At 38.9% G+C, this 12,661-nt stretch overlaps 2 protein-coding genes across 4 annotated transcripts in view; one reads left to right on the top strand and one right to left on the bottom strand.

Moving 5' to 3' along the window:
• The window catches only part of tmc5 (transmembrane channel like 5), a 13,979-nt gene extending 8,010 nt beyond the window's left edge, over window positions 1-5,969 (top strand). For both annotated transcript variants that reach the window (XM_088420092.1, XM_088420091.1), the window contains exons 14-21: window positions 77-174; window positions 338-433; window positions 564-639; window positions 1,016-1,149; window positions 1,294-1,467; window positions 2,490-2,568; window positions 2,661-2,753; window positions 2,819-5,969. In XM_088420092.1, coding sequence (XP_088276218.1) covers window positions 77-174; window positions 338-433; window positions 564-639; window positions 1,016-1,149; window positions 1,294-1,467; window positions 2,490-2,568; window positions 2,661-2,753; window positions 2,819-3,229 — 1,161 coding nt within the window. In that variant the 3' untranslated portion in view covers window positions 3,230-5,969. The remainder of the gene's footprint in view (window positions 1-76; window positions 175-337; window positions 434-563; window positions 640-1,015; window positions 1,150-1,293; window positions 1,468-2,489; window positions 2,569-2,660; window positions 2,754-2,818) is intronic.
• LOC148420954 (germ cell-specific gene 1-like protein) lies at window positions 3,990-11,288 on the bottom strand. Of its 2 annotated transcripts, XM_088420094.1 has the most exons (6): window positions 11,028-11,288; window positions 10,775-10,952; window positions 6,639-6,686; window positions 5,805-5,957; window positions 5,492-5,603; window positions 3,990-4,890 (listed from the first exon to the last, which is right to left on the bottom strand). In XM_088420094.1, the coding sequence occupies exons 1-6, from the start codon at window positions 11,061-11,063 to the stop codon at window positions 4,596-4,598; spliced, it is 822 nt and encodes a 273-aa protein (XP_088276220.1). In that variant the 5' UTR covers window positions 11,064-11,288; the 3' UTR covers window positions 3,990-4,595. The 2 variants fall into 2 exon arrangements, with proteins under 2 accessions (XP_088276220.1, XP_088276219.1); XM_088420093.1 differs by having other exon boundaries at window positions 10,775-11,288.
• Between the last annotated feature and the right edge of the window lie 1,373 nt (window positions 11,289-12,661).

Here is a 12,661-nt window from a genome sequence, read left to right as displayed (position 1 = left end):
AGCATAAACCTTTTACAACATTAGTTCAATCAGTTGCATTTTGTCTTCCTTTCCCTTTGCGATTGTTTTCCTACAGTGTTGGGAATCCATGATTGGACAGGCATTGTATCGCTTGGTCATTTTTGACTTTTTCTTTCTCATGCTGGGATCCTTCTTTGGTGAATTTCTCAGCAAGTGAGTTTCGCTGTCTCGTATATATATACAGTATATATATATATATATATATATATATATATATATATATATATATATATATATATATATATATATATATATATATATATATATATATATATGAATTTACCACAGATGGAACATTTTTTTTTATTTATTACAGTTTGATAGGAACAAAACTTGTACCGCATCTTGGGGTTCCAGAGTTTGACGTCGCCAGAAATGTCCTTGAACTCATCTATGCACAGACTCTAGTCTGGTGAAACAGTTTATTGTAATTTATTCATAAAATAAATCAGTGTGTAATTCATGCAGCATTTTTGTAAATATATTAATATTAAGATCTTTCAAGATCCTGTATGAGGTGTTTGTTGTTCTTCTCACTGTAGGATTGGGATCTATTTCTCACCACTTTTGCCTGCCATTCAAATAGTCAAGATTTTCATCCTATTTTTCATAAAAAAGGTAAATATATGCCCATTTTATTTTCAGTGTTTTCCAGACACAAGACCATTAATATTTCTGTCAACTCTTTGTCTCCTCTTATTCTATATGAAAAGCTTAATCTTTATGAGAAAGAACACAACACACTCACAACAAAATGAGTTTCATTTTGTTGTGAGGTCACTCATAGCACACAATAGACTAACCCGAGAGGATCAGTAATTGGAACCTGGTTTACTGGCATTGCTAAATTTTTTATGCACAATATGAAAGGTGCTATTCAAACCTCTGGGTGGCTGTAATTGGTAGCCCTTCCTGTTTTCCATTACAACATAAAATCGAAATTAGATTGATGGCATTGCGAAATGAAAAATATGCAGAATGTGTTTGTCGGCAGGTCAGCCTGGCGCACAACTGTCAGCCTCCTCGGCGGACTGGCAGAGCAGCTCAGATGCAAACCATCTTCATTGCTCTCCTTTTCTTCCCCTTCTTTGTGGGAGCGCTGTCAATAGTTGCATACACTGCATGGCGGTATGGCCCATTTACAATAGACCCTTTAAAAAAATATTTGTTTAGAAGAGGATTTCTCATCAAACAACATTTTTGACAAGCGAAAATTATTATTATCATTATTTATTTTTAAATCCATGTAATTATGTTTTGTATTCTCTGTAGACTTACTCCCTCTCAGCAGTGTGGCCCTTTTCGGGGTCTAAATAACACCTTCAGTGTTGTCGGAATCTGGATTGATGGTATAGAGAACATCCCTGGTTCTGAAGGTGCCATCTGGATTTATGAAAATGTCATCAGAAGTGAAATAGTTTACTTCCTCGGTACAGTCGTCATCTTGTAAGTGCACACCAGTCCACTCTTGCTAGAATTTTGTGCAGTATGTTTCAAAACTCTTAATCCAAAAAGGCATCAACAGCGTATTCATGTTAACACTGAAATTGGGAACAATGGTCAGCCACCTCTCCACAAGGTTCCTTAGTGTATAGATTTTCAAACAATACGATGCAATTTCTAACTACTCAATAGTTCAATTTACAATTCAATCTCCATGCTGTGGTGCAGAGTAACGTTTCACAGTTGATGATTTTGAGGGCGGCTCGTTGACAGACTGGTTGGCACGTCTGTCTCACAGTTCAGAGGTCCTGGGTTCAATTTCAGCTTGCCTTGGCCTTCCTGTGTTAGATTTGCACGCTCTCCCAGTGCGGAAGAGGGTCTTCTCTGATTTTTCTCTGTGAAGTGGCACCAGAAAACGTGGCACAGCTGCTGCCATTCAAAGCAGATTGCCGACGGATTTAAAAACGTTTATGGCTCAACAATGCTGGTTAGAAAATTTTATTCTAATCACATGCTGACGTTTAAAGAAGTCTCACAAAAAATGCTGTGCGCAACTCCCTTGTGTCTCACATCTTAAAGACCATGGAATGAAAAATCAAATTCGCTTATTACCTATGCTTGGGTACATGTAACATATTTTCACTTGTTGTCATGCAGTCTGGTCACTCCAAGCTCCCTTGCTCCAGATACCCATTCCACAGGACAGTAATAATAAAAAGATGCCCTCAAGCATGCTGACCCTTTGTTTCACACCGAGGGATTTCACACAAATTTTAAATTGCTCTTTGGAATGCCCACTATACATCGAGCCTTTGTCTGTCTTACATTTGAAGTCTCCACACACAGGGGGCGTAAATACAGTAGACCACACCAACATAACAAAGGTTCAGGACTTAATCTTTTTATAATTATTAGAGAACGTTAACGAAAGGTTCACCATTTTATTTTACAATATACCTTAATAGTTTTTTTTTTGTTTTGTTTTGTTTTTGCTGTTCAATTTGATTGCAATGCTTTTCTTTCAGAATAATCATCTACATCTTCTGGCAAGTCTCTCAGGGTCGCAAACACCTTATTCGTCGACTGAGACAGCAAATTGCTAATGTGAGTATAACTCACATTTGGTGGAAATTTTAACTTTTAATTTAAATTTAATTTAAATTTTAATTTTGACTGTCATTTGTTTTTCTCTCCAGGAAGGTAAAGACAAGTCATTCCTGTTGGAGAAACTACAGAGCCTCCAGAAATCTTATCCTAATAAGAAGCACAAACAAAAGAACCAAAAGAAGGTATTTTATCTACATGATATTATGCTAACTTGTTTTATATAATCTCGCTTTCTTTTCTATTTCAGAACCCTAAACAGAACTTTGATGACAATTCAGGGTCCCACTCAAACACCATGGATGAGGCCTTACTTATGGATCAACTTCAGCAAAAAGAGAGGAAAAAAGGAGATGTACACTACAGAACAATAGAATATCCCGAAAAGACTCATGATAGATCCATGGCTGTAATTGAGGCAAGGCAAGCAAGACAAAACCAAAAAGATGGAGATTCAGCACCAGAAATGGATGGCTTGCCATCTTCATTGTCTAATGCGATGATACAAGTCATGCAAGCACGGCAGAAAGCAGAAAGAGAGGAGGGTCTTCACTGGGGCCCAGCTATCTCTCAAAATCAACCTCCTGCTAGTTCCAGTGCTCTCATACAAGCTATGTTAGCCCGACAACAAGCCCAGAATGAGTATGACGATGGCTACTAAACAAAACCTTTCAATGTAATCGATACTGAAAAGCAACAAGAGCTTGGTACTCAGATAAACTATGTTAGCATTTGTTATTGTTTTATATGTATCCATCCATTTTCTATAGGCCTGCTGGTGTATTTCCCAAGTGTATTCGGGCAGTAGGCGGGGGACACCCTGAATTGCTAGCCAGCCAATTGCAGGGTACACAGAGACAAATGGCCATTCACACTCACAATTAGATCTAAGGGCAATTGAGAGTGTCTAATATACTTACCATGCATGTTTTTGGAAAGCGGAAAAACCTACGCATGTGCCTGCGTAGGTCCTCTACGGACGGGCGAGACAGGAGAGAACATGCAAACTCCACACAGGCAGGCCAGGCGAGCTGGTATTGAAGTTTGGGTATATATACAGTAGTTGGAGATATGGCTATGGCTCCAGTAAGACATGAAACTAATGAGCATCAATTCATGGGAAATTCTGTGACGGACACACACAGCAACTTTTCCAGTTGCTTAAACCATGGTTTAAAAGTGTTTTTGCAAAATCAAGGATGTGACAGTGAGAAACTCCAGATTGAAAGTATGAAAGATTTCAGATTTTGGCCTGCGACAACATTTACAGAAATAGTTCAGTTGTATCAATTCTCAAATAACCACAGATGAATCTTTCAACACATTAGCAAAAAGACTACATTTTCAAATAGTCATGTACTGAAATAATTCTGCCAGTTTCTTCAAACTTGGTTTGATAATTAACATAGCTGTGCTCAAAATTATTTTTAGAATTTTACAATTTATTGTCTTCCAATCGAAGAAAAATACATTTAACATAAAGAGAACAAAGAAATGTCAATCTTTCACAAAGCAAATAACATGAGTTTTGTCCAATATAATGTTCCAGTGAAATTGTTCTAATTGCCTATCTGGGACAAGACAAAATATAACATTTGCCATTGTTAACACCCAGATCGCCATCGTGCCTTGTAGAAGAATACCACACTTTACAATCCACATGATTTACACAGCACAGTTTTATGTATGTTGGCACAAGATTAGCTGCAAGCATTTGTGGCTTTAGTTCTAAATTGAAAAGCTTTTAACAAGTTCAGTAAGGCTTCTGAAGCATCTGTGACCCTCACTGGAATAATGGGACTATACAGTGCTATACAGCCCGTTCTACATTTTACAAAACAACATCATCTCTGTCACTCTCTTTATTCTCTGCTGGTTTGGATTGTTCAACTTCCAGAACTACATCCAATTAAGGCAGTGTTTAAATATCTAGCCTAAGGTGCTTGTTGGTGTTCCGATCTCAAAACGAACAGCGCCAGGCTTCATCCATATACCAAGCAGCCTCAAATAAAGCTGTCCCGTCACGTTCAGCACTGCTCTTCCCCCAGTGAAGCCCGAATGTCACTCAGGTCTAAGGAGTCTACTGGTATGGGTGTCTTCCTGCCGCTCTTGAGGGTTTGGCTGGAATAAACCTCCACGGACTTGGAAATGGAGTGCACAGATGGCTCTCGGAAATACTCAAAAGCCTCTCTTGCATGTTCCTCCCGGATGCTCTGCTCAAAGGTCTTGCGTTTGTGCCTGAATTCGATGACAGTCTTTGTGTAGGAGTTGAGTGTGGTGACTGACGCACCCATGCAGCAGGTGAAGGACGCCCAGGCCATGCTAACACACACACACACACGGACAAAAAAGACTGTTGGTTACCTGCAACTCGCTTTCCATTTTAAACGTTTGGAGAAAAAGTGGCACGTACTCAATCCAAATCGCATTTTGATATTCCCCTCCCAATATCGTCACAGTATGTTTGTCCAGATTAGTGTCAATCCCTTTAAGTCCCCTTGCTCTCCTCAAGTAAAGCGGGTCATGGGCGAGGTCAGAAAATCAAATCATCATCTCATGTACTGATCGTGCAGGTTGGTCTGACGCTCCTAAATAGTCAAGAATTGTTTCGGCTCACAGATGATTTTTTCACACACTGCACATATTGTAAAGGCGTGAAATATCATCCCCTTATGCAATCCCAATCGCGCCCGTATCGGGGCTTTGGCACCAAAGCCTAATCCTGCATAACATGAGAGCTTTGGGTTTTTTTTTTTTTTTTTTTTCATTAGTGACAGTGATGCTGGGGAGAGGTGAGGCTGGAACTAAGAGACTATCTGAAGGGGCTGTATGGAATTTTTAGAATCCATCTTTGTGTTGGGTTTTCTAAAAGATATCTGTGATGGTAGAGAGGCCATCCGATAATTTGCATTGAGTCTCATACCAGAAAGACCAGCCGTAGTCCCAGTTATAAGGCCTCCAATCAGGGGGTCCCAGACTGACGGTGACCTGGAAGACCTGTGTGTACATCACATGAGCCACCATGCCCAGAAGGCCTGCAATCAAAAGGAGGAGGCCAGACAAAACCATTTAACTTTCACTACTAAAATGACATTCTCAGTCATTTTTTCGGCAACTGTTGATGAGTAAAGCAGTCGTTATGATGTTGTGCGGTTGTTCCTTTGCAAACGGCAATGATATACTGGACACATTATTAAATTGGTTAGTATGTGTATACAGTATTTGCAAATAGCTACCTGAAAGCACAGTGAAGACAGCAGCAAACGCATTGAGCTTGAGTCCGTCGATGACATTGCTGGAATGGACAAGCTCCAAACACATGAGGCTGAAGCCCACCACCAGCAGAACTATGTACAGCATCTCCGATACCAGCGACAGCCACAGCATTCCTTGCAGACAAGGAAAAAATAGGACATTTTATACTTGTAAATGTAAATCAGAGAATTCATTCAAAGATTTGAATGAATGAATCGTGTATTTTCTGTTTGGAGATTTGAGATTTCTATATTGTGTTGTACTTATATGTCATAATTAAACTCAATCAATGTTCAAATAAATTATGCTTCCTGTTACGTATGCTGTCCCTTTCTATATTTAATTGCCCTGACAGGATGCAAACCTACTGATATTGAAGAAAATTGGGAACTGAAGAAAAGTTATTCCTTGTGATTGATGCAAACGCATAATGCCTTATTCTGTCCCTTTTACCACACAAAAAAACAAAATATTGGAAAGAGACAGTAGATTTATCGGGAATAAAAGACGACGTGCCTCAACAATAAGTAAGACATTATTCACTCAGTCATTACAAAGTGAAGTCTCATATATGTCAAGTAAAACTTGAAGTTATGTTTTTGTCCTATTTGAGTCAGTCTGTGAGTGATTCAACATTAGACAATCAATGGCCTTACTTTTCATTCAACTGTTGATAAAATGTCATGCAGTTCATCAAGGATGCTGCATCTGATTAAAAAAAATACTGCCTGCCCATACAGAGACTATCATTTTAGGGACGAATGAACAAAATCATTTTAGCTAATAATGTTTCAAAGCCATCAAAGAATACTTACCTTTTTCGGATGCAGGAGCCAAATCAATGAAGCTGCGACATCTTTCACCTAAGAAAACGGAAAACAACACTCGTTAACATTTAAGCAAACGGGAAAAACGGACTTTTCGTGACATTAACTCATTACATGCAGTGTGGAAATGGATCAGATTATTGGTTCAAAAATGGAGACGTGTTGGAGTCGCTTAATCCAGCCTCTCATTTGTTAGCAAGCCCTGTTAAAAGCTGTTTACTCTTTGTGTTACAACGCCTTCAGAGAGAACTAGATGCACTTAAATATTGCTACAATATTTGCTATAAAAATAGTCAGTGAACGAATAAAGCCACATGCCCAAATCAACAGCTATGCCTCATCTTTTAAGAAGAATTTGTTGGTGGAGTTGTTGTAAAGGAATACTTTAATCAGGTAGACGGAGGCTGGAACAGCTGTTTTGAGGAAAAACTCATCAAGGCTGCCGTTACGTAATCCTTATTAACTCAAGCTGTCTCGGCTCCCTCTTCATCGTACAGCCACTTGATGAGATAGACGTGTCCTAGCGATGCCCTCAGGAACCATTTCAATTAATGTGTTGTTTATGCTGCGGCGCGACAGAAAGTAAGTGAGTGCAGCACAGGTGGAAGCTAATGTTAGTGGTTTTCAACCTAGATGGAAAATGGACCACTTGTTGGTCCAGATTTAGAAGCACTGAGCCAGCCACAGAGGAGTAATCTGGCCAGAGAGCAGCTTTGACCTTGCTTGTCATGACCTCTAAATGCACACATTAGCTTTACTCATCTTCTCTCTTGTTCCTTAATTACTAGCCCTGTAAGTGTTTTTTCAACTATTAATACTGCTGAGTGACGAATAGACGAGAAGGCCCAGTGAATCTATTGTTTTCATGTCAAGTGCAATGTTTATCAGTGCTCTCGCCCTCATTGAAAACAATTTTAAATTTTGTAGTGGACCCACAAAGTAACATGTCTTGATTTTTAAACTCATCCTAACCTTTCATTTGTTCCACGGAGACCCCATAAAGTCTTGTGAAAAAATGATTTGACAATGTATCCTTTAGTTACTGATGAATGCAAGAATGACTGTTTTGACTGACCATCATGAACACAATATACAGTGGTACCTCGGTCCTCGAACGCCTCTATACTCGACCAAATCGGTGCTCGACCAAAAAAATCAAGTAGGTAATGCATCGGACCTCGATCAGATTTTCGGTTCTCGACTAGCCGAGCCGAGCCGAGCCGACCCGAACGCGCTCCTCGGCCCTTCTCGGCCAGCGGGTAAGCGCCAGTTCAACTCAGACCGCCAGCGGAGTAAGACGTTTGTTCGAGTATTTCTTCCCGGATTTAAACTTTTTCGTGTTGCTCTAGCCCTTAATAATGGGTCCAAAGAAAGACAGTGATAAGGGGAAGGCAAAGAGGAAAACAATGAGGACCACTATTGAACCGAAGAAGGAAATTATAGCAAAATATGAACGCGGTGTACCTCGCGTCGCAGTTAGCTAGCGTCATCATGGAAGGAGTAACTCCCTCCCGTCCTCTCCACATCCATTCCTGTATCCCATCTACCACTCTCCAAAACGTAAGTAAATTATACAAAATGGTTTATAATGCTTTATTTATCTTTATCTTTATCATGTACTGCTTGTGCACATTTACTTATGCACACATACTTTCCATTATTTCTTATGGGAAAATTGCTTTCGGTGTTCGAACAAATCGGTGCTCGACCACCACCTCAGAACGGATTATGGTCGAGTACCGAGGTACCACTGTAAATGATATACTCACAGCATAGTGCAGTAAGGTACTCTTGCATGGAAAGAATGAAGTTTCATACATTCAGTATCACCAATTTGGACTGCGCAATAATGTTCAGTTTTGACTTGAATATTGTTTTTCCCCTCCAAAAAACAAAGTCGAAGACAGTATGAAAATAACAGAAAAAGAATAAAAATAAAAACTGTTATTTACATTCTACACAAAAACTGCAATAGCGATTCCAAAGCCTTGGCATCCTCATGGTGTCTCCATCAATCCATTATCTTAACAACGAGGGTTAAGATAATTCTAGGCTCTCTGTGGGCAGTAGGTGGGGTTGACCATGAACTGTTTGCCAGCCAATTACAGGGCACGCAGAGTTGAACAACCAATCACAGTCGGAATCACACCTGTGAAAAATGTTGAGTGCTCAATAAACGAATCATGTATGGTTTTTGGAATGTGGGAAGAAACCGGAGTACCCAGAGAAAACCCACACTGGCATGGGGAGAACATGCAAACTCCACTGTGCTGCTCAAAAATTATTATCAATTAATTGCAAATGGATCTTTCCTCATCAATGAGAGTCACATTGTCCATAGAGTATGTACAGTATATGTATCTACTGTATTGTATATAGTGACAGGTATAGAGTGACAGGTAGAAAAACGCTCTTTAAACATGCCAGAAGGTATAATAAACCTACAGTGTAAAGGGTTGCCATTCGATTAAAAAAAAAAAGTTATTTCCTGCAAGTATGTAAGTTTTGTGTTCAATGAAACAGGCCCACAATTCATTACGGTTAAGTACATTTACGAGTAAAATGTGACAAAATCTACATTATTTCTGTATTAATACATTTTCAGATTTTTGTCTGGTGGTGCACGATAAAAATTTTATTATGTAAAATGAGAGCCATGGCTCACAAAATGTTGGGGAACTCTACATTAAATAAAAGAATACCTTTCTGATAGCGTCAATCAAAAGGCAGAATTTCTGCTACAGCCACTCTGGGCAGAATGTTATATCCACCGATCCACAGATAGTATTATAACAGTCGACTACCATTATTTGGGGAGAATAAAGGCCAGGACTGGAACTAAAACAAAAGAAAGTAATTTTCACACTGAAGGGCTCGAGTATGGTCGAGCATACACTTTGTTGCTGTATTCAAATAGAATTTTTTAGTTATCTATTATTTTACTTAAGTACAACACTTTTTCACTACCCTTCAATCATACTGTATTCCACATTATTGAAAACATAGATCTTAACCTACTTTGTATTTTGTCAAACTAGGCGTGTTACTTTTTTACCCTCTATGTAAAAAAAAGTGGTCAGTTCAGTTGATTAATATATTAATTGATTGATTGATTGATTGATTGATTGATTGATTGATTGCTTCGAGATTGAAAAAAATTATGCAAGAAGATAAACAAGATCATCCCCATCCATGTCCTTCTTTAAATTAGGTGTATTTTTAAAGTTGTCAGGTCCATGGAATATTCATGGTGAATTCATGGTGAATACAGGTATTAATTTTGACAAATCGGGTTGTCAAGTGGCCATTTCGTTAATTTATGTTAATGTTTTTCTAGAATTTTGCTGGTCATTTATGCCTGAAAAATTTTAAAAGATAATCAAATTGCAATTTTCACCCTTCATATTGCTAATGCAATTTAATGTGCAATTACATATTTTTAACAAACACAATAAAAGAGCAAACTAACCAAGTCAAAGTCACATGAATACAATGGTAAATGAATCAACAATTAATATTAAAAGCAGTTTATTTATACACAATTGCAGTTGTGAGCTTATCACGTGTCCGTCCAGTCTTTTAAACATTCAAGATAACAACTTCATCAAATTCTAGCAGTTGTTACACATTTTTGGCTTTGTAAGCCCTGAACTTACCAGAATAATGTCACAAACAAACAAATAAACAAAGAAATAAAAAAATACCAACCAAATACTTACCAACCAACCAAAATTAAGCTGCTTCCTCTCGCCAAAACTGCAGCTTTTGCAATTTGAATAATGAATTCAAGTAAATGCTGATGTTGACTTTAATTTGATTAATCGTTCAGCCTTATAGTTAGTTAACGTAGCAAATATGGGAACATTCCATTTATGCGACTTGATTGTAATGATCATTTCAGTCTGGACTATATTTTTGACTACCGGCACTTCATATTTTGAGTGCTACATCTCCTTTGATCAAAGTGTTTCGTTTGTTTGTTGGTTTTGTTTAACACAAGTGGCCCTACTAAAATGTTTTAATTCATGGTTTTCATGCGATTGATGGGTGTAACGGAAGAAAAAAAAAACTAACCAAGGCAAGACACTCCGCTTTTGACACACGCACACACCTGAAGATCTTACTTTCATCGTGGATGTTCTCCTCGCACGAGAACCAGATTCCAGTGTGAAACTGGCGAAAGAGGAAGCGGTCGTCTCCGGTCTCCCAGCTGTAGACCACCTTGTTCGGGTCGGTCTCGTTGACGCCGTAGTCGATGCACTGATGGGTCCGCAGTTTGCTGCACTTGGGCTTGGGCACCCTCTGCGTCCCCACGCACCAGTAGGTGGTGATGAAAGCCGTGATGGAGAAGAGCAAGGCAAAAAAGTTCAAGCTCACCGACAGAAGAGTCCTGCATCTGCGAGATGTCTTCATTGTCGGGGAGGAAGTTGCGACCAATTCATGAGGAGTCTACAAGTCAAAGAAGGCGGGCTATGTCCCACGTGCGTTAAAGAGCAAGGGCGCAGGCGTTCTACTGTTTCCAAAAGTATCCATTAAAGTGCAAGAAAGACGCAGCGTCTCGGTCGCCAAGAGTCACCCTTGCAGCATTGGGTCACCCCCCGCTCGCTGGCCAATGGCTGGCCGATAGGAAGTCACGTTGTCAAAGGATTTGACTCCTGCTCGCGTCCGGTGTGGGATTTTCTTATCATCCACACGCGTTTGCGTCATGAGGATGTCCGCCCTCCCTCTTCGAAATGACGTCGTCCTACGTCACAGTGAATTAAGCGCACCAAAAGTTCATTTGAGTGGTTGTGCGCGAGTGGGATTTTTGGTTTGATCGTACTAAATAAATAATAAATAATAAAATCAGTTTGTTATGTTCCCTTTTATTTTGTTTCATCGTGTTGGTTATTTTTTGATCGTTTACAATGCAGTACAATGCTATTTTTCCTTATTAAAGGGACAATGTGTAAGATTTAGACCGTTTACAAATACGGACAGCAGTAGGTGCTGCATTTACCTCCGGAGGAGTGCCACCGCCCATGTATTAGCTTTTCATGATAACGGGACCTACGATTATATTTAAAAAATACTGTTGGTTGGTAAGAACACATTTATTTTGAAAGGTTTTTTTTTTTTGATTTATGATCATTTAATTAATTCATTTTTAACAAAAAAAAACGGTCTAAATCTTACATTGGCCCCTAAAAAGTTAAATAAAATTTTGATGCAAGACTAAACTGAGTTACACTCTTCAAGACGTAAAGATGACCAGCTTTCTGACAACAGCCAAAATCACAGACCATCTTGGCATTTCTGATCAACACTCCATATGAAAGAAGGCATTCAGTCGTTCGTCTTTTATGTATTATCACTTCAACAAAAAGGCATATGTGGGAATTCCAGTTTTGCTCTGTGTTCTGTTGCATTATTGTTTTTGTTGTTAATGTTAAATGTGCTTTAATATGTTAAATATTTGCTTTCAGTTACATATTGTTGTATGTATGCAGAGCTAAAAGGTGGTGGCATTGCATAGGTGGAGCAGCTCTTAGCTCTTCAAATCCCCAATTTGGTTCGACACCTGCACAATGGCAATAAAACTTGTATGAGTGTTTTTTGTTTTAATATCCTCAAGAGCTTTGCATGTCCACGAGCCACAAAGAAAAAACCATTTGAGCAAGTTCCGATTCAAAGCCATAGTTACATGTAGAAACACAGCATGGGGTTCCTGCTGTTTTCCATGTTCCATCGCGTGTTGCAGATTGAGGACTTCTGTTCAACTGGGACCTGAATTTTTTTTTCAATGCCATTACTGCTTGGTGGCTAGCCTTCTTTCGATACTATTTGAACACATTTTAAATTTGGGGCAAAACTATTAAAAAAAAAAATCTCTTAACCTACAATTTGATTATTACCTTTGCTGTAATGAGACAAAGCGCAAATTGTTACCTAATTTGTGTATGCTGAGGCTGTTCAGATTAAATAACACAAGTCTACAAAATTTAATTCAGATTTACCACTGTGTGTTAAAT

The sequence above is a fragment of the Hippichthys cyanospilos genome, chromosome 7, assembly GCF_059441005.1.
Source record: "Hippichthys cyanospilos isolate Australia breed blue-spotted pipefish chromosome 7, RoL_Hcya_1.0, whole genome shotgun sequence".
NCBI classification, from domain to species: Eukaryota; Metazoa; Chordata; class Actinopteri; order Syngnathiformes; family Syngnathidae; genus Hippichthys; species Hippichthys cyanospilos.
Note: the sequence above shows the minus strand (reverse complement) of the source record. Positions and strands in the feature narration are given on the sequence as shown.

What these genes read in the sequence shown, in the direction of transcription:
- LOC148420954 (XM_088420093.1), bottom strand. Translation starts at nt 11,063, where the DNA reads ATGAAGACATCTCGCAGATGCAGGACTCTTCTGTCGGTGAGCTTGAAC. An exon ending in GGAGAACATCCACGATGAAA is followed by an intron (nt 6,687 to 10,774) that starts GTAAGATCTTCA and finishes CCGTTTTCTTAG; the next exon opens with GTGAAAGATGTCGCAGCTTC. An exon ending in TGTCTTCACTGTGCTTTCAG is followed by an intron (nt 5,604 to 5,804) that starts GTAGCTATTTGC and finishes TTTTGATTGCAG; the next exon opens with GCCTTCTGGGCATGGTGGCT.